Source organism: Cebus imitator, unplaced genomic scaffold, assembly GCF_001604975.1.
Source record: "Cebus imitator isolate Cc_AM_T3 unplaced genomic scaffold, Cebus_imitator-1.0 Scaffold622, whole genome shotgun sequence".
NCBI lineage: Eukaryota > Metazoa > Chordata > Mammalia > Primates > Cebidae > Cebus > Cebus imitator.
Window position 1 is genome coordinate 585,641 of NW_016107937.1, and position 22,111 is coordinate 607,751.

Genomic DNA, 22,111 nt, shown 5'->3' on the forward strand with positions numbered 1-22,111 from the left:
TGTTTGTATGATGAACAAATATTTCTCATACTCTGTGCCCATGGAGAAAGAAAGAGATGTTCAGGCATCTCATCTCCATTTGAAGTAACTTGGACCTTCTTGGAATTCAGATTTCTTGGATGTTTTCAACCTTGGTTCTCTGAGAGACTGATGAAAAGTTATAATTTTATAGATCACTTGGCTTTTTAAATCGTTAGAATGAGAAGAATGTACTTTGCTGCTTTCCAAATCCCATGTAGAAGTAGAAGTTCTGTACATGATTTAAAATCCTACCCAATATTGTGATTTCAAATGTTTTCTTTCTGGATAATTCCCCATTCACCACTGCAATATTCTTCTGGAGTTTTAGTTCTACGCCTTAAAAATATAATGGAACTTCAGAGTCAGCATACATATAACTGATCTTAACGACTCAACTCCTACCATATCCGTCTTTTTTCTTTATCTCCTTCCTTTCTCTTTCCTTCCTTCTCCTTTTTCTGTCTCTCTGTCTTTTTTCTTTCCCTCTCACTTTTTCTTTTTATCTTTGTCTTGTTTTATCATATAGGCTCAAAACTTGAAAACTCAACAGGTCTCAATAAATAAAATGAATTGTCAAATCCAGATGAAATTTCACTTTCAATAACTTATTTTTAATGAATTTTAAAATTTATAATTGACAAAAAATAATTGTACATATCTATTTATGGAGTACACCGTGATGTTTCAATGTATGTATACATTGTAAAATGATAAAATCAAGGTAATCAGGATATCCATCACTTTAAATAATTATCATTTATTTGTGGAATAACATTTAAAATATTCCTTGCCAGCTATCTTATAACACATATTACACTGTTACTGCCACAGTCACCTACTGTGTAATAAAACATTAGAACTTACTTTTCCTGTTTAATTGTTATTTCATACCAATCAACCAGCCTCATTTAATCTGTCTTCACTACCCTGTGCAGCCTCTGATAACCACATTTCTTTTCACTTACTTTTTACTTCTATAAAATTAATTTTTTTATTCTACATATAAGTGAGATCATGCAGTATTTGTATTTCTGTGCTTGGCTTATTTCGCTTACTTATTCATCCATGTTGCCACTTTTATTCTGTTTATTTCTCAAGAGTATTCCACTGTGTGTGTGGTGCGGAGGAGGTGACACTTTCTTTATGTATTCATTTGTAGATAGGGATTTAGGCTTATTCCATATCTTGCATACCGCAAATAATGCTGCCATAAACATTAGAGTGCAGATACCTCTTTGACATACTGATTTCTTGAAACTTCTACATCTCAATGAATGGAATGAGTGGCCAAATCCAGTGGAAACCACATTTCCAAAACTTTTAAAATACATTCCTTTTCCTTCTTATTTCTGCCACAGACTTAAGGAAGAACTTCAGTACTGTCCGTCATGCTCTCTGGAGGATGACTAATAAAGTTGGCAAAGTGGAAAGATAAATCTGTTCTTTCATTCCATGTATAACAAGCTTAAAAACAGGAACCCTGTAATAGACAGCTTAGACGTGAATCTTGACATCATCCTTTAGAGCTATGTGGTATTGAACAAATTACTTAAAATTTATGTGCTGCTGTTTCCTCAACTTTGTTAAAAGGTATTACTACAATCACTTCCTGAAGTTATGATAATTACATAAGTTAATGTAGTAAAAACATTCATATGATTGTCCAGTACCCAATAAGCATATGTGTTAATTATTGGTATTAAATATAATTCATTCATGTACTCACTATTTATTTAATAAATATTTTCTCAGTAAATCATAAGTTCCAGGTACTCTTTTAGGACTCAGGGATACAATTTTGAGGACACAGAGGCCCGATGTCTTCTTTTATGCCAGTTACAATGTCAGCATCATGGTAGATCTGGATAGTATAAACCGCGTGCTAAATGGCAACTGTGATAAGTGAGAGAGGCTCTATGGGGTCAGACTGAGTCAAATAATTCTTTTGGAGGGAAAGGTAATTGAGCTCAGATGTGTAATATAATGTTTTATTGACAGAAGAGTTAAATATACCATTTTTCACATTGACCTGAACAAATGGCAGGTCATTGGCAACTGCTTATTCACATCATTTTTTTTCTAATTGATTAAGATAAAGAGAGAAATAGAAAACTTTTCATGCTGGTTAATTTGACAAGTTCTGAATGAATTTGTTGAATGAATTACTAACCAGATATTTTTAGGCATATGTCAGTGCATCATTTTACCTAGTGCTCACCTATTTCTTTCTCAAAGAATGACCATTTTTGTTAATTTGAAAGAGAAAAAAAAAAAAAAAAAAAATAGCAACCTTAACTAAAGTGTTACCTAACTATTTTGACACCATAATTTGAAAAACCCTCCAAAAAGATTAATGATGCTGGAATTCTGCAGAAATTTTAAACTTTGTGAGTAAGCTATTTAGATACATTTTTGAAGCAGATATTATTTTCTTCCAGAACATTCTCCTCAAAAGACCAGAAAACTAAATTTTAAGATTCTGTATGTTCAAATAGCTTATTTTTATAAGAAAATTTTGTCTACAGTGTAATCAGTGTTTTGTTTCTAAAAATAGTTTTATTTCTTTAAGAGGAAATTTAGTACAGATATTGACTGCAAGCATTTGCTTGTTCAAATAGAGAGGGTTGGGTTCTTTTTACATAATTAATTAGTGAATATTAGAAACTGATGTCTGAAATTTTCAGGATGGTTACTATGTTATGATTGGATCATTATTATTCACATAATAAATATGTGGAAGGACAAGTGCGTATTTTATTGAAAAGACAATTTCCACTTTTAATGAATCTTTGGATAAACAAATGTTGTAACAAAACTTACTAAAGCAGAGTATGTAAAGTAGAGCCAATGTGAGTAGACATAAAACAAAATAATTTCCATTCCGTGGGCTTGCTCACTATGTGCAAACTTTGAGGAAGAATGACATTGCAGTCATTTCTCATAAATAGAGTAGATAGAGGATAATGGAGGACTACAAAGTGAGAAAGGATGCTAGTTTGTCAGACCTTAGAGCAGTCATTTACACATACATCGTAGTTTCATTTCTGGGGTACAGTGTTTTCTGAGCCTTCAGAACACTCTCAATAAATATTAGCATATAGAACACGTATAGTTTCAGAATGAATACAATCAATTTCAGTGTTTGAAAAGGGACAAGGAAAGCATTTAAGACTGGAAAAAAATGTATGGTGTAGATGTAAACACAGTAAAAGGCATGTTTAGAAGCTTGAATAGATCTCAGTTTATGAAGGCACACTTAGGGAAAATAAAGTAAAATTTGGGAATTTCTTCTTAGGGCTTATAGAAAGAGGAAGTTACTCCACAATGAATACTAAAAACCTTTTATAAGCAATGTAAGCATTTATCAGTTCACAAGATTCTGCAGGATTCACTTACTAGTTACTGATGTATAACTGACTTTTACTTAGTGTGAACGCTGTCAACAGCAATATCTTTGTATCAAATAATACTTAATATAGATCTCTAAACAAATTAATTAGCATGTATATGATGCAGTTTATCTAAATTTGAAAAAAATGCTGCATTGGTAGGCTAATTAATGCCTTTTTGAAAATATTCTTTGATATGCAAGTACTTTAAAATATGGAGATGTGGACTCTGACACTCAACATTTTGTTCAGGTTTACTCAATTTTACAGATGTAATTTATGTAAGAACCAGTTTCTCACAAGCAATCTTTTGATTGCCCACTTTACATCTTTGTTCCTCAAACTGTAGATGATGGGATTCAGCATGGGAATCACAATAGTGTAAAATATTGACACTATCATGTCATGGTCTGAAGCATAACTAGAACTTGGTCTCATATAACTGAAGAGAATTGTTCCATGATAAATTGTCACTCCAGTTAGGTGAGAGCCACATGTAGAGAACACCTTATGCCTTCCCTCAGCAGAATGCATCTTCAGAATGGCCAACAGAATGAAACCATAGGAGATCAGGACAATCAGGATAGTGACTATCTCAATAAAGCCCACAAAGTAGAAGAGTAGAAGCTGGTTTATGTGAGTGTCAGAACAAGAAATAGCAAGGAGAGGAGGCATATCACAAAAGACATGCTGAATTTCATTGGATCCACAGAAGGACAGGCTAAATGTAGCCACTGTATGTATAGTAGCATGTAAAATGCCAGCAAGATAGGAAGCAGTGATGAGTGGTACGTAGACTCTGGGTGACATGCTCACTGAATACAGGAGCGGGTTGTAGATGGCTACATAGCGATCATAAGCCATTGCAGCCAAGAGAAAGCATTCTGTGGTTCCAAAAGCAACAAAAAGAAGCATCTGTGCTGCACATCCAATAAATGAAATGGATTTATTTTTTGCCAGGAAATTGACCAACATTTTTGGAGTGACAACTGTAGAATAGCAGACATCCAAGAACGATAAAACACTAAGAAAATAGTACATGGGGTTGTGGAGCCGGGAATCCTCAATGACCAATACAACCAGCCCTAAATTGCCTATTAAAGTAAACAGATAGATTGCAAGAAATAGTAAAAATAGGAAGACTTGCAGCCCAAAATCATCTGTGAAGCCTGTCAATATAAACATGGTGACTTTGGTTTTGTTCTTCAATGGAATCCCGTGTATATCCAAACCTGATGACCGCTTGTCCATTTCAGTTTTTCCTTATAGATTATAAAGGTTATAGCCTGTGAAAATAGAGCCCACTCAGTTACAGCCTAGTTTTTTCCTTAGGGCGTAATAATTTCCCTGGTAGTAATGGAATAGACAATGAAGAAGGAATTGGACCCAAATGCATGAATTTCATTGTATAAGTAAAAGGAAAAAAATAATGTGTAATTCATTTCTTGGCTAAATTTATCATGCTTTAAAAAACCCTGCTAATTAAATTGATTTTATTTTCTCGTTAATTTTCACTTGAATGTTTTACTGCTTGCTCTCATATTCTTTCCTAAAGTTCACAAAGATTACTGAATGTAGAAATATTTAAATCCAAATATGTTACAGCAGAAAGCACACACTTGAGTAGTCTTGGGTTTGTGATGAAGTATCTGAAATGCCTTTTGTATATGCTCACAATTTTTAAAACAGGAGAAATCACACTCACAGCATAGTTGAATTTAAATTTAAAAACAAAATTATTTAAGTTGAAAGGCTTCCAGATGACTAGAAAATGGGGATAAGTCAGACTTACATTTCAACTTGTCACATTCAGCAGCCTTTCCCAGGGAAACCATTTTATGTCTTCTGTTCTGGCAATCATCTTGTTCCACTAAATAGAAGAGCTGACCACATTCTGGAGACAGACATACCTTCTTTACAAACAAACAGTGCAATGTATTTTATTTTCAGAATTTTTCCTCTTGAAATATTATCACCTAGTTGTCAGTTTTGCCCGCTGTACCTCACTTATCATAACTGGTTTCAAATTTCAATTTAACAACAATGTAAGCTGTATCTTACCAGTAATTCATATGTTTGTTATTCTTTTTTTTTTTTTTTTTTGAGACAGAGTCTCTCTGCCACCAGGCTGGAGTGCAGTGGCGCGATCTCGGCTCACTGCAACCTCCGCCTCCCGGGTTCAAGCGATTCTCCCGCCTCACCCTCTCGAGTTGTTAGGGCTACTGGCGTGCGCCACCACTTCCAGCTGATTTTTGTGTGTGTGTTTTTAGTAGGGATGGGGTTTCTCCATGTTGGCCAGGATGAGCTTTATCTCCTGTCCTGGTGATCCACCCTCCTTGGCCTCCCAAAGTGCTGGGATTAGAGGCGTGAGCCACTGCACCTGGCCATGTTTGTTATTCTTGCAAAGTCCTTGGATGTATGTAAAAACATATTTCCGTTAAAAAATAAATCATGGCCATTCTTTTAATGTATTACAGTTGCTTTTAGAGTTTCTAAAATTACTAATAATAACTATAAAAATTATTTATAGAATATAATTTGCAAGAACGGAGTGTTTAATATCTAGATTTTTTTCCTAATGGCGTCATTCTGTTTTACACTGCGAGTATGAAGAAGGAAAGCCAGGTGTTTATATATATTATTATAGAAATGTCCCAACAGATCCATGTGGAAGATTTTTTTCTAGTATATAAAATAGCCCCATAAATGAGGGACTACAGAACAAAACAAAAATTCTCATTTGGTTCCTATAAAATTCTAGAGTAATTCAGTTAAATTCCACTTTCTGTGTAAATCCAGACAACTTACATGTTACTTATGAGGACACACATACACAAGTATATTAATTTTGTTGAATTATTATGTTAATAAAATAGCTTACAAAGTCATCAATAAGTTATCAATTGTAAATATCTATTTATGCATTTTTGAGTCATGAAAAAATACAGTGCTCTTTTAAAAATTCCTATCCTTTCTCCCAGATTTTCTTTTCTTTCTCTCTAGCGTCCTTCCTTTCTGTGTTAGAAAAATCAGTGCTATATATACAAATGTTTACTGACGAGAATCAGGAAAAAACAGGAATTAGGCAGATGAGAAGAAGCATGATTCAAATAAAAAATATGCCCATGAATTTTTAAAAATATGCTAATAGTCTACCAGTGGAGTCCATTACGAAATACACGTTTACCACCATCTTATTTTATTTTCCTATCTTATCTTATTTTCCTAAGATATCTGAGATAAGGGAACTGTAGAATACTAGGAACTATACTTGTTCTCTAAAACCTTATATTGAAATCTCATGTTTAGCATCTAATGACAGTACAAGCTTGGAAAAATTACTTCTTCCAATCTAAAGGATAACTAAGATTGGACAAAACTTTCACATATACCTTGTTCAACAACATAATCATGAGGTGATTGCACAGTTCTTTTTTAATAAATAAATTTTTATTATATGTAAATAATGTATAAATATAAAATATGAATTAAAATTTTATTTGTATATAGATAAATAGGACTTTACAAAATCAATATAGTTTTGGAAATGTTATACCCAGAAACTATGGAAAATAGCATTTTCGTGTCATTAAATTACTTAAAAATATTAGGCTTAAATAGAATATGAAAATTTAAAATAATAACTAAAGTTGTCTGTTAGTCAATTACCTAACTTTTATAATAAACCTAAACTTTTCTGGTATTCCTGTATCAGAAAATAAAATAAATTGAACCCAAAGTGAAATAAATACAAAAGCTACTTAAAAGATCATTTTCTCTCTATCTAATAATTTTTCTAAATTTGAGACATTTAGAAAATGCTTTTTTGAATATTCATCAGAAAAAATTAAATCAAATTTCTAATTTATAGCTCTACTCACCAAAATATGTAGGAAGTCCTTTATATTTTCTGTGATATATATCCTAGAAGGCATATGATTTAATTTGTGGTGCAACTTTTGAGATTAACAGAATCATCTCTTTTATATTTAAATATTAAAGCATACATTTTCAAATACAATATAGCTCCTATAATATGTTATACATAATTAAAAGGTTTTCCTCCTACCTGTGGAAATAAACTGCTCATTCAGTTAGGTACATGATAAATATTATGCATGTGGATTCTTATATCAGCTTCTCAAGTTCTTCAAGTCCTCTGGGATGCCCCATTGAAGAAACACACTAATTCTTTTCTGGGACAGATATGTATCAAGAATACTTTTAAAATAGTAAACAAGTGAATGTTTCTGGACTAATGAACTACATGATGGAAATGATTACATGAAGGAACTTTGGCTTCTAGTTAAAAAAAAAAAGTGATACTTAACTGGAAAAGAAATCTAATGATACAAGACCTAATTCCAGCTCTGATGCTAAATAGCTATACGTTCAGTAAGATGATAAATTCTCTAATTTCCAGTTTCTTTTTTCTGGGAATATAACATGTATATTCTCTGAAAATCCTGTATATATGTAATAAAATAATATGGAAGCATAACTTGTGACAGGATTTATAACCTTTAATCAAGTTTACTTATTTAATTTTAAAGGGCTATACTTCTAAGTTGTATGAGAAGCAGATTTAGACTCCTTAAGTGTTCTATCCTTTGTGAAGATATAAATATGAGCACATGAATAAGAAGTATTGACAGGATAAAGTACAGATAATAATATTTAATATATAGAAACTTAGAATATTGGAGCTCTTGCAGAGATAAAGGTCAAACTTTTTGAGTTGAATTTACTCTTGTCTTGGAGATTCTATATACTAATGTACAAGCTGCTATCTGGCTATGTACATAAGCAAGTCTCAGTAAAATTATGGAAAATACACAGATGTCTAGCTATGCTTCATACCCCGTAATTATAAATTGGTAGATAGAAAATACTGGTTTATGAAATCGGAATGTAAAATATAAAGAAAAGAAAGCTGATACTGGAAGGCAGCCTAACTGTGAACCATCTATTAATTAAAATCCCAAACAGATTTATAGATTCAATGCAATTATAGTTAAAATTGAGTAAGAATTTTTTTTGTGTTGGAATTGAGAAGTTGATTTTACGATTTATATGCAAAAGTAAAAAAAAGCTAAGGGAGTCAAAACAGTTTTGAAAAAGAAGAATGAACTTGGAATATTTACATAATCTGTGAATAGGACTGATTTTAGGACTTGCCACTAAGCCGAAATAACCAAGATGGTGAGATACTGAGTAAAAACATACACTTCAATTAATAATATAGAATAAAGTGTTCAGAACCAGATTCACACATGTATGGCCAATTGATTTCTGACATAATAAAAGGTAATCTTCATTGCATGCTCATCTTTAAAAGTGTGTCACTGAAAAGAATTCTCAGTGTCATTTTATATCACTTCATTCAGATATTGTTTCTGATATCCCCACATCATAAAGTTACAGTCTAGACCCTCTCTAAAGTACATCCGAAGCTTTCAACAACATCGTATTTCACCCCTTTCTCTGTCTTTTCTTCTCTTCATGGTGTTTATAGTCCCTGATATAAGTTTTCTATTTCTCCCCAAAGTAGGCCCAAAATTAATTTTAAATATATAAATACATGAATAATTATGAAAATTATTTTACTACTCCAGACTCAATATGCTCACCTGCAAAATAAAAAACTGTTCACTAGATCTATAGTTTCTAATTCAGTTGCCCTTCAAGAACATCTGGAGAATTAAGAAATGTAATAGCTTTGCTCTGCCTCCTTTGTCTACCAATGTAAATTTCTCTATTTAGATTCTAGGCATGTGTATGTGTGTTTTGTGGATATTTATGTGTGTGTATCTATGTATGTATATATGTATCTATATATACATACATATATATGTGTGTTTATATGTATATGTGCACATATTTATGTGTGTGTGTGTATACATATATATATATATACCCCCTATGTATAGGGCTGTGTATATACATAAATAATATATAAACATACATTACAGTAGTACTCCATTAGTACTCCCTGATCCATGGGGGTACTACTGTATTGTATGTTTATATATAGCGTATTTATGTATATACACTGCCCTATACATATGGCCACCACATCCATGGGGGTAACATTCCAAGACCTCTAGGGGATGCCTAAAACTTCAATAGTATCAAGGTTTATACAAGAATAACCATTTCTTTGGAATTTGCTTTATTGATCTTTGCAGATATTGTAGGGGTTTATTCTTTTTTGGAAATCAAAGATTTATTGGCACCATTTTCCCAACAATGCATACCCACTTTGTGTCTCCATGTCACATTTTGATAATTCTTGTGATATTTAAAACTTTATTATAATTATATATGTATGGTAATCTGTGATCAGTAATCTTTGATTACTATTTCAGTTGTTTTGGGGCATCATGAACTGTGCCCATATAGGATGGCAAACTTAATCAGTAAATGTCACGTTTCCTGACTGCTCCACAGACCTTCTCTTCCTCAGTTCTCTCCCTGACTTTGGGCCTCAATATTTCCTGAGACACAACAATATTGAAATTAAGCCAATTAATAATGCTACAATAATCACCAAGTGTCAAGTGAAAGTAAGGGTCACATGTGTTTAACTTTAAATCAAACCAGAAATGATTAAGGTTAGTGAGGAAGGCATGTCAAAAATCAAGACAGGCCAGCAGCTAGGCTTCTTGTGCTAAGTAATTAGTCAAGTGGTGAATGCAAAGGAAAAGTTCTTGAAAAATGTTAAAAGTGCTACTCCAGTGAACATATAAATGATAAAGTGTAATAGCCTAACTGCTGATATGGAGAAAATGTTAGTTGTCTGGGTAGAAGACGAAAGCAGCTGCAACGTTAGCTTAAACCAAAGCCTAATCCAGACCAAGATCCTAACTGTGATCAATTCTATGAAGACTGAGAGGGTAAGGAAACTGCAGAAGAAAAGTTGAAAGCTAGTAGGGGTTGATGAGAGTTCATGAGGTTCAAGCAAGAACTTATTGCCATAAAAGTGCAAAGTGAATCAGCAAGTGCTAATTTGGAAGCTGCAATACATTATAGAGAAGATCTGCTAAGATCGTTGATAAAGGTGGCTATATTAAACAACAGATTTTTAGTGTAGACAAAACAACATTCTAATGGAAGTAAATGCCATCTGGGACTTTCATAGCCAGAAAAGAGGAGTTAATTCCTGGCTTCAGAGCTTTGTTGAAAAAACAGGTTGATGCTTTTCTTAGGGGCTAATGCAGCTGGTGACTTTAAGGTGAAGCCAGTGATCATTTATCATTCCAAATGTCTGAGGGCCCTTAATAATTATACAGATTTGTTGTACTCTGCCTGTGCTGCACAAGTAGAACAAGCCTGGATGATAGAATATCTGTCTACAGCATGGCTTACTAAATATTTTAAGTCCACTGTTGAGACCTATTGCTCAGGTAAAATTATTTCTTTCAAAATATAACTACTCATTGACAATGTATCTTGTTGCCTAAAAGTTCTGATGGAGATGTACAAGAAGATTAATGTTATTTTCATGAATGCTAATACAACATCCATTTTGCAGCTCATGGACCAGGGAGTGATTTTAAATTTCAAGTCTTATTTTTTATTTATTTTTTTGAGACAGAGATTCACTCTGTTGCCCAGGCTGGAGTGAAGTGGCATGTCTTCTGGCTCATTGCAACCTCCACCTCCTGAGTTCAAGTGATTCTTGTGCCTCAAACTCCCAAGTAGCTGGTATTACAGGCACCTGCCACCATGCCCTGTTAATTTTTTTTTTTTTTTTAATTTTTAGTAGATATGAGGTTTTACCCTGTTGGCCAGGCTGGTCTCAAACTCCTGACCTCAGGTGACCCTTCCACCTCAGCCTCGCAAAGTGCTGGGATTACAGGTATGAGCCACCTCACCCAACCTTCAAGTTTTTATTTATTTATTTATATATTTGTTGAGAAAGAGTCTTGCTCTGTCACCCAGGCTGGAGTGCAGTGGAGTGATCTCAGTTCACTGTAACCTCTGCCTCCCACATGCAAGTAATTCTCCTGCCTCTGCCTCTCAAGTAGCTGGGATTACAGGTGTGTGCCATCATGCCTGTCTAATTTTGTATTTTTGGTGGAGATGGGGTTTCACCATATTGGCCAGGCTGGCATCGAACTCCTGACCTTGTGATCCACCCACATTGGCCTCCAAAAGTGCCAGGATTATGGGCATGAGCCACCGCACCGAGCCTCAAGTCTTATTTTTTAAGAAATACATTTTGCAATATTATAGCTGCCTTAGATAGTGGGTCCATTGATGGATCTTGGCAAAGTAAATCGAAAGCCTCCTGGAAAATATTCAACATTCTAGATGCTAGTAAGGATATTTATGATTCATGGGAGGAACTCATATTATAAATATTAATTGGAGTTTGAAAGAAGTTGATCCTAATCCTCATTTGCGACTTTGAAGGCTTCACAACTTTAGTGGATGAAGTAACTACAGATATGGTGGAAAAAGTCAGAGAACTAGAACTGGAATAGAGTCTGAGGGTGACTGAATTGCTGCAATCTCATGACCAACCTTGAAGAGATGGGGAATTGCTTCTTATGAAAGAGCAAATAAAGAATTTTCTAAGATGACATATACTGCTGGTGAAGATGCTGTTAACAACATTGGAATGACAACAAATAATTTAGAATATTCCATAAAGTTAGTGGTTTAGCCCATTTTCATACTGTTATGAAGAAATACCCGAGACTGGGTAATTTATAAGAAAATGAAGTCCAATGGACTTGTTGGGGAGGCCTCACAATTATAGTGGAAGGTAAAGGAGGAGCAAAGGCACATCTTACATGACTGCAGGCAAGAGAGAGGGTGCTGGGGAACTGCCCATTATAAAACCATCAGATTTCATGACACTTACTCACTATCAAAAAAACAGCAAGGGAAACATCCGCCTTTGTGATTCAATTACCTCCTACTGTGTCCCTCCCATGACATGTGGGGATTATGGGAGGTACAAGTCAAGATGAGATTTGGGTGGAACACAACCAAACCGTATTAGTAAGTAATAAAGCAGTGGCAGGGTTTAAAAGGATTGGTTCCAATTTTGAAAGAAGCTCTACTATGAATAAAATGCTCTCAGACAAGACAGCATTGCTTGATACAGATAAATATTTTGAGAAATGGAGAGTCAACCAATGTGGCAAACTTTATTGTTGTCTCATTTTAAGAAATTGCCACAGCCTTCCCAACTTTCAGCAACCACCACCTTATGGGTCATCAGACATTTTGTTGATTGTTTTATGTATTTTAGACGTTTTATTGATTTGTTATGTATATTCTTTGTTCCTTACTTTCAATCTTACTGCTTATTTTTGTGGTTCGGTTGTTGTGTAGTGATTTGATTTATTTTCTCTTTCTCTGTGTATTGGCTCTACATATAAGTTTTGTAATACCACGTGTTGTCTTAATGGTGGTAATCTTTTCACTTTCAGATGTAAGACTTTCTTGAACATTGAGCATTGTTTTTAAAAGTGGTCTAACGCTGATAAATTCCCTTAGTTTTTGCTTGTTTATGGAAGGTTTTATTTATCCATTACTTCTGAAGAATAACTTTACTGTGGATAATATTCCTGGGTAGCAGCTTTTTTTTTCTTTTAGTACTTTGCATAGATCATAACATTTTTTCCTGATCTGTAAGATTTCTGCTGAGTCATCCCCTGTTAGTCTAATGAGGGTTTTCTTACATGTGACTTGAGGCTTTTCTCCTCCTGCTTTCAAAATTCTTTGTCTTTAATTTTTGACAATTTGACTATAATGTGCTTCAGAAAAGATATATTTCAACAGAATCTATTCAGGGTTATTTGACTTTCCTGGACTTGCATATTCATCTCCAAGACTTGGGCATTTTTTTGCTATTATTTCATTAGCTATGTTTTCTTCACCTTTTTCCTTCTGCTCATCTACTGGACTATCTGTAATACAAATATTTGTTCACTTTACGATGTCCCAAAATCTGGGCACAGAAGTGTTTTGCAGGCCTGTGATAGGGGAGCACAGTTGCTTGGTTGTACTGGGGGCATACCCAGCAGGGGCAAGACTATAAGACAGCTTTCCAGGGCCTTATTAGGGGTCCAGGGCCTTTGGTCAGGCCAGGCCATGTAATGTGGGGGGCAGGAGTGCTACATGGCTATTTCTCAGGTCCTGGGCAGGGGTGCCGGTAGGTATTCCACTACCCAGAAATGTATTAGCTGTTTGGAGGTTCAGGTGCCTTTCCAGCTTGGGAAATGGCATGTGGACAGTTTGGCTGGCTAAAGGGCGGATTTGCCCTGGCTGGGACTAGCACATTTTTCTCTAGCTGGAAATACAGTGGTGGGGGTTGATTTTCTTGCTGTGCAGACTAGAGTCACAGAGTCAATCCTGGACCCAAACTCTGTCCCTGTGGGTTTGACATAATAAAGATGGAGCCCCAGGGCTGGAGAGGTGCAGTGACTATTGCACCTCAGAGGAGGGTACATTCTAGAGCTGGCTTTGGTCTCAAAATGGTGTTGTGTGTAACAGGTTGGCTCACAGAGCATGGGCTGGGGATATGGTGTGGTGTACATCTTGTTCTACTAGTCTGGGACAGTACAACTGTGTGAATTCCCAGTAGATCTCCAAATTGGGTTTGGTGCTGGCAAGACTGAAATTTCCCTGTAGTAAGGTGTTTATAGTGGCAATGTGAGCTGGTGGAGATCCTCTAATTACCTCCAAAATTTCTGAGTTGGTTGGGCATGGTAGCTCACAGCTATAATCCCAGCACTTTAAGAGGCCAAGGTAGGAGAATTTCTTGAGCCCAGGAGTTCCAGACCAGCCTGAGTAACATAAAAAGAATGCATATCTACCTATAAAGTTAACAAAAATAACCAGGCACCTTGGTTCATGTCTCTAGTCCTTGTTATTGGGGAGACTAAAGTGGGAAGATTACTTGAGCCCCAGAGTTTGAGGCTGCAGTGAAGCATGATCACACCACTGCACTCAGCCTAGGCAAAAGGGAAAGACTGTGTCTTTAAAAACAAATGAACACAAAAGCCCCTCCTGTCTCTGGGATGATCCAATCCCTGTAAAAGGGAACGGACTGCAGAGGATGGGTGCCTCCATGCTGTCTTCCTGGATTTCTAACCAGTACAGGGACATCTTCACTCCCCTGCTGTATTTTAGCACTCTCTCTTTGACATACCAGTCAAATCTTAGCTGTTTAGTATTTGCCTTAGCTCTTTCTTGTGGGAGTGATGAGTGCCAGGAGTCTCTAGTCAGTTACCTTACTGACTGGCATTATTTAGTAACATAGTTTTTTATCAAGGTATGTTCATTGTCTTTTTAAAGACACAATGCTACTGAATATGCAATAGACTGCAATATAGTGTAAAAACAACCTTTTTTTTTTTTTTTTTTTTTTTTTTGGAGACAGAGTTTTGCTCTTGTCACCCAGGCTGGAGTGCAATGGTGCAATCCTGGTTCACTTCAACCTCCACCTCCCAGGTTCCAGCGATTCTCCTGCCACAGTCTCTCAAGTAGCTGGGATTATAGGAATGCGCCATCAACCCAGCTAATTTTGTATCTTTAGTAAAGATGGGGTTTCTCCATGTTGATCACTGGTTTCAAACTACCAACCTCAGGTGATCTGCCTGTCTTGGCCTCCCAAAGTGCTGGGATAGTAGGTGTTAGCCACAGTACCAGGACTGTAAACATAACTTTTATATGCACTGGGAGACCAAAAAAATGTGTGTGACTCACTTTATGGTGATATTGCCTTTATTACATGGTCTGGAATTAAATCTGTAATAACTCTAAAGTATGTCCAGTATATACTGATTTTCCTATACATACCTATCTATTATAAAGTAAAAGTTACTCATTAGACACTGTAAGAGATTAAACAAAGTAAGTATTAATGAAATAAATTAATTATAATAGTATTCCATCTTTACTGTTCTTGCACTTTGGGGCCATCATTAAGTAAAATAAGGGTTACTTGAACATAAGTATTGTGATACTGCAACAGTGGATCTGATAATCAAAATGACTACCAAGTGACAAATGGTGGAGATTTCATCACATTACTCAGAATGGCCACCACCTATCACTTATTAATTTTTTTCTGAAAGTTTTTGTTTAATATTTTCAGAGTGGAGTTGACTGTGGTTAGCTGAAACTGCAGAAATTAAAGTCATGGATAAGGGAGGAAGTACTGTATTGCAAATACATATACATGAAGATATAGATACAGGTATATCTATATTATCATTTCATCTGAAAAAGGGATAAGCATTCTGGAATTATAAAACCTCTTGACTTATGAAGCCCTATATAGTTTTAAACATTTGATGCTTCCTCCACCTGTTAATGGCTTTTTTACTTATGCTTTTATATTTTTCTTGTCACTGGATGATAATCTTTTCAATAAGTTTAAAATTTATACTTTTTTTTTTTAACTTCTAACCCAGCACTTTATTTTTTTTTTTTAACTTTCATTTTCAGTTTAGGGATACACATGCAGGTTTGTTATATAGGTAAACTTGTGTCATGCAGGTTGTTTGTATAGATTATTTCATCAACCAGGTATTAAGCCTATTATTCATTTTTTTTCCTCATTCTCTCCCTCCTTAACCCCCCATGCTCTGATGGGCCTAGTGACTATTGTTTCCTTCTATGTGTCCACGTGTTGTCATCATGTAGCTCCCACTTTTAAGTGAGAATATGTGGTATTTGGTTTTCTGTTCCTGTGTTAGTTTGCTATAAATAATAGCCTTCAACTCCATCTATGTTCTTGCGAAGGACATGATCTCTCCTTTTTAAATAGTTCCACAATGTTTCATGATGTATATGTACCACATTTTCTTCATCCAGTCCACCACTGATAGACATTTAGATTGATTTTATGCCCTTTCTATGGTAAATAAGCACTTCATAATTTGAAAATAATGTTAGTATAAAGAGTTTGTATCACTGTAAATCCATTTGCTATATTCTGACATAAATATATTGTCTTTTACATTATTATTGTTTATCCTCTTTACTGGCTGATTGCAATACAAAAAGCTTATGCATTCATGCTTATGGATGGGTACAATCAATACTGTGAAAATGACCATACTGCCCAAAGCAATCTACAGATTACATGCAATTCCCTAAACTACCATCATCATTATTCACAGGACTAGAAAAAAACAAATCCTAAAATTCTTATGGGACCAAAAAAAGAGCCCACATAGACCCAACAATACTGAAAAAAAATCTGGACACATCTCATTACCTGACTTCAAACTATATTACAAGGCTATAGTTACCAAATAGCATGGTACTGGCCATTGCATGTGTATATGAATACATTATTGTGGTTTTGATTTTCAATAATTAAAATCTCCATACTACCCAAAGGGAGCTTCAGATTCAATGTATTTCCTGCAAAATCTTAGCACTAGTTTTTACAGAAATAGAAAAAAAAAATCCTAAAAATTATATGCAATTACAAAAGACTTTAAATAGCCAAAGGAATCTTGAGAAAGAAAACAAAGCAGGAACCATCATATTTTCTGATTTCAACTAAATTACAAAACTACAGTAATTAAATAGCATGGTACTGGACTCAAGACAGACATACAGATGAATGGAACGGAATACGGAGCTTGGAAACAATCCCACATGCATATAGTCAAATGACCTTTCACAAGGATGACAAGAATATGCAATGGGGAAAAGATTATCCCTTCAACAAAACAAATGGTGCTAGGAAAAATTGAATATGCATATGAAAAAGAATGAAATTGGACCCATGTCTTATACCATATTAAAAAACCAACTCAAAATAGGTTAAAAGTTTAAACATAAAACCTGAAACTACCATCTCTATAAGAAAACATAAGGAAAATCTTTGGGACATTAGGCTTGGGAAGGACTTGCTGGATATGACATAAAAAGCCAAGCAACAAAACTAAAATTAGACAAGTAAGACTACATCAAAGTCAAAGACTTCTGCACAGTGAAGAAAACAATCAGCCAAGCAAAAAGGTAGCCCACAGAATAGGAGTAAATATTTGTAAATGATATATCTAATAGGAGATTAACATCAAAATATATAAACTCAATAGCAACAATAACAATAATCTTTTAATATAGGCAAAGGACTTGAACACAGTTTTTTCCCAAGAAGACATACAAATGGCCGACAGTTGTATGAAAAGATGTTCAACATCAGTAGTCATCAGGGAAATTCAAATCTGAAACATTTGAAATCAGAGGCCAAATAACTGTATTCATGCAATAAGTAGCAGCATGCGGTGCCTTATTCCAGAATCATTTACTTCTGATTATTAAGTAAATCATCATGTTGCTGTTTTGAAACAGGAGATAATTGGGGCATATTCCTCTTGGGACATTGCCTGTAGATTTCATCAACGGTTGATTACAAAGATATAAACAATCTAAATTGGTCATACTCATAGAGTACCTAAAACTGCACGTGTTGTTCCACAGGTAAGAGAAAATTTCAGATAATTTCAAGACTATTTTAGAAGGTAGAACCTACAATATCAAAAGAAACTATGTTGCTTTGTAGTAAACTGTTTAGGTACTAAACACCTACAACAAAACACTTCAGTTCTGGACTATTGCATATGTGAATCAAGTGTATTCTTTAAAATATGATTTATTTAGAGTTATGCCTAAGAATTAAAAACCAACACTTACTAGAAAACAAGAAAAAATAGAAAATATTGAGTTTGTACTTGTAGAGGTAAATAACAGAGCTTCTAACAGAGTGTATGCTTTAATTTTTCTGATAGATAAAGATAGTTCAAAGTAAGATCATGAATTTATCAATAAATATCAATAAAGGACAAAACATTTGACATTTTCATTTATGTGGGGTCTTATATTTTGAGGTAATAAGGAAAATAATCAATAATTATTTTAAATTTGTTTTCTGGAGTTTCATCTAGAAGTCATTTCAGATTATTACTTATTTTATGTTTCTCTAGATTTAATGGTTTAAAAATACAAATACACCAAGAATCACATTTTGCTTTATCTTTATTTTCCTGAGGTCAGCAGAAGGGTAGGAGGACAAGTGTTCCAGTTGCAGAATGAAGCCACGTATAATATGAGCCCATGAAAAAATGTAAAAATTTCATGTGTAATGAGAGAAACCCGGGATTGAATCTTGGCTATGGAAATTATTAGCTATGAAAGTTGCTTTAGGTGAAATAGGTAATGTGCACAAAAACTCTGTTTTTACAGCAAGTGCGAAATAAATGTGACTATTATTTAGCAAACTTAGTGTTTCATCAATACATTCATGATATTTGAAGTTTTCTGCCTTCCATTAAAATTTGATTCATAGAAGTAGATTTACATTAATTTTAAAAGTCGATTCTATATTATTAAATCTTCAAGAATCATAGTCATATTCTTTTTGTAACTCTGAATCTTTGACCCTGTGCTAATATTAACTTAGTTTTTACCCAATATAACTTCTTTTGGCATCTAGTAGAAATAGCTGTCTCAGGAGAAAGTTAGTTGATGTATCTTATTTGAACAAAGCAAAATTAAGACAACGGCAATGTAGGAAATGGGATTGTGATAATTTGAATGTTTATTTTTGGAGTAAAATAATCAAATAATTCACAAAACTTCTTCATTCTCCAAAGAATAATTCAGAGATATTTGAGTGAGCAGAGGAAAGAAAATCATAATTGTTCATTGGATTTAAAATCTTGATAGGGACATGGATGAACCTGGAAGCCATCATTCTCAGCAAACTGACACAGGAGCAGAAAATCAAACACTGCATGTTCTCACTCATAGGCAGGTGTTGAACAATGAGAATACATGGACACAGGGAGGGGAGCACTACACACTGGGGTCTGTTGGAGGGAAATAGGGGAGGGACACCAGGGGGTGGAGAGTTGGGGGGGATGGCATGGGGAGAAATGCCAGGTATAGGGAAGGGGGAGGAAGGTAGCAAATCACACTGCCACGTGTATACCTATGCAACAATCTTGCATGTTCTTCACATGTACCCCAAAACCTAAAATGCAATTAAAAAAATAAATAAAATAAATCTTGATAGAATACTCTGTACAACCAACCTAAATCAGCCTATTCTATAATCAGTTATTTTCCATATTCAATTTTATTAATGTAATTTTCCTTCAACATTTACTCCAATCTTGTAAAATAACTATTAATATTCTCATTCTATACATAAGTAGACTATAGCAAATCATTTTGCACAATTGCTAAAAGTTCTAAACTTCTGGCATTGTATTCCAACACTCCGTCCCCTGATATACTCTCTTGTGTGTTTGGATGCCAGAGGATTTTTTTTTTTAATTGTACTTTAGGTTCTGGGGTATGTGTGCGGATCATGCAGGATTGTTGCATAGGTACATACATGGCAAGGTGGTTTACTGTCTCCATCCCCCCGTCACCTATATCTGGCATTTCTCCCCATGTCACCCCTCCCCAACCTCCCCACCCCCCGCTGTTCCTCCCCCTGCAGTGTGTGATGCTCCCCTCCTTGTGTCCATGTGTTCTCATTGTTCAACACCTGTCTATGAGTGAGAACATGCGGTGTTTGACTTTCTGTTCTTGTGTCAGTTTGCTGAGAATGATGGTTCCCAGATTAATCCATGTCCCTACAAAGTACACGAACTCATTTTTAATGGTTGCATAGTATTCCATGGTGTATATGTGCCACATTTTCTTTGTCCAGTCTATCATTGATGGGCATTTGAGTTGATTCCAGGTCTTTGCTGTTATAAACAGTGCTGCAATGAACATACAGTTGCATGTGTCTTTATAATAGAATGATTTATAATTCTTTGGGGGTATTTTTTAAGCCACTCTTTTATGTGTGTTTTAATATTATTTAATATGAAAACAGCTAATGCAATTCAATGGTACATTAACCAGTAGATCTGATGATTTTAGAAACAGAGTAAGTCCAGCCAACTAATGAACATCCATTTCTTCCATTAGATTCTGCAGTGAGTGGCATGAACATGACTGACCAGTTTGTCACTTTCCTTTGATTCACTACTAGAAAATTATGCACTGCTGAAAATATACTGTACATTATACACAAGAGCACAGTTAACACCCTCTTGAGTCATGGTATTGTTCATTCTTTTTGTCATAATATGAACTGTAATTTTATTAATATCTTCAAGTTTGTTCTAGATTTCAACATGAAGAATGTCACCGAAGTTAACATGTTTGTACTGAAGGGCTTCACAGACAATCTTGAACTACAGATCATCTTCTTCCTCCTGTTTCTAGTAATCTATGTCTTAACTGTCATGGGAAATTTAGGACTGATTGTACTGGTCACTGGGTATTCCCAGCTCCACAACCCCATGTACTATTTTCTTAGTGTTTTATCGTTCTTGGATGCCTGCTATTCCACAGTTGTCACTCCAAAAATGTTGGTCAATTTTCTGGCAAAAAATAAGTCCATTTCATTTATTGGATGTGGAGCACAGATGCTTCTCTTTATTACTTTTGGAACCACAGAATGCTTTCTCTTGGCTGCAATGGCTTATGATCGCTATGTAGCCATCTACAACCCGCTCCTGTATTCAGTGAACATGTCACCCAGAGTCTACGTGCCATTCATCACTGCTTCCTACATTGCTGGCATTCTGCATGCTACTATACATACAGTGGCTACATTTAGCCTGTCCTTCTGTGGATCCAATGAAATTCGGCATGTCTTCTGTGATATCCCTCCTCTCCTTGCTATTTCTTGTTCTGACACTCACACAAACCAGCTTCTAATCTTCTGCTTCGTGGGTTCTATTGAGATAGTCACTATCCTGATTGTCCTGATCTCCTATTTTTTCATTCTATTGGCCATTCTGAAGATGCATTCCGCTGAAGGGAGGAGGAAAGTCTTCTCCACCTGTGGGGCTCACCTAACTGGAGTGTCAATTTATCATGGGACAATCCTCTTCATGTATGTGAGACCAAGTTCCAGCTATGTTTTGGAGCATGACATGATAGTGTCCATATTTTACACCATTGTCATTCCTATGCTGAATCCCATCATTTACAGTTTGAGGAACAAATATGTAAAAGATGCAATAAAAAAAATGTTTGGAAAAAATCAGGATATCAATAAAGTATACTTTCAAACTGAAAAATAGATTTAAAAAAGTTAAGAGTGATACTCTGTACCTCAGTACCAAGAGCTTGTCATTGTGGTGTTATGCTGTCTTTCATCCAGAATTCCCATAGCCCTTGTCACAGTCGTTTGTTATAATGTTGGGTGTGTTAGGCCTCAGGGGCAGGCCTTCTACCTTCTCCTGCCCTCCTTTCACTTGCCCCAGCGCAGGATTCCAATGTTTGCCTTACTGATTGTGAGTCTCTGGAAGCAGGACAAGTCAGAGAAATTTGAAGCATGAGAAGGATTTAGCCTGCTGTTGTTGGTTTTGATGCTGGAGGGGTTCCAGACAAGGACCACAGAGTAGCTACAAGTAGCTAAAAGCAAACAGCTAACAGCCAACAAGGAAACAGCCATCTGTCTTACAACCACAAGGACCTGAATTTTGCCAACAATAGGAATGAGACTGGAAGATGATCCCAAGCCCCAGCCAGCTGACACATTGGTTTTAGCCTTGTGATGCCCTGAGCTGAGATCCCAGTCACACCATCCGGGATTTCTGACCTATAGAACTGTGAGATAATAAACAGATATTGGTTTAAGCTGC

At 35.2% G+C, this 22,111-nt stretch overlaps 2 protein-coding genes across 3 annotated transcripts; one reads left to right on the forward strand and one right to left on the reverse strand.

Moving 5' to 3' along the window:
- Positions 1–1,121: 1,121 nt before the first annotated feature.
- LOC108295146 (olfactory receptor 5T3) lies at positions 1,122–7,498 on the reverse strand. 2 transcript variants are annotated; one of them, XM_017517188.2, is made up of 2 exons: positions 7,480–7,498; positions 1,122–4,696 (listed from the first exon to the last, which is right to left on the reverse strand). In XM_017517188.2, exon 2 carries the CDS (start codon positions 4,659–4,661, stop codon positions 3,675–3,677), a length of 987 nt encoding a protein of 328 aa, XP_017372677.1. In that variant the 5' UTR covers positions 4,662–4,696; positions 7,480–7,498; the 3' UTR covers positions 1,122–3,674. The 2 variants fall into 2 exon arrangements, with proteins under 2 accessions (XP_017372677.1, XP_037590391.1); XM_037734463.1 differs by lacking the exon at positions 7,480–7,498 and adding an exon at positions 7,292–7,416.
- A 12,901-nt stretch (positions 7,499–20,399) lies between these two features.
- LOC108295171 (olfactory receptor 5T2) lies at positions 20,400–21,720 on the forward strand. Its single transcript, XM_017517212.1, has one exon. It carries the CDS (start codon positions 20,543–20,545, stop codon positions 21,545–21,547), a length of 1,005 nt encoding a protein of 334 aa, XP_017372701.1. The 5' UTR covers positions 20,400–20,542; the 3' UTR covers positions 21,548–21,720.
- Positions 21,721–22,111: the final 391 nt, after the last annotated feature.

What these genes read in the sequence shown, in the direction of transcription:
- LOC108295146 (XM_017517188.2), bottom strand. Translation starts at nt 4,661, where the DNA reads ATGGACAAGCGGTCATCAGGTTTGGATATACACGGGATTCCATTGAAG.
- LOC108295171 (XM_017517212.1), top strand. Translation starts at nt 20,543, where the DNA reads ATGAACTGTAATTTTATTAATATCTTCAAGTTTGTTCTAGATTTCAAC.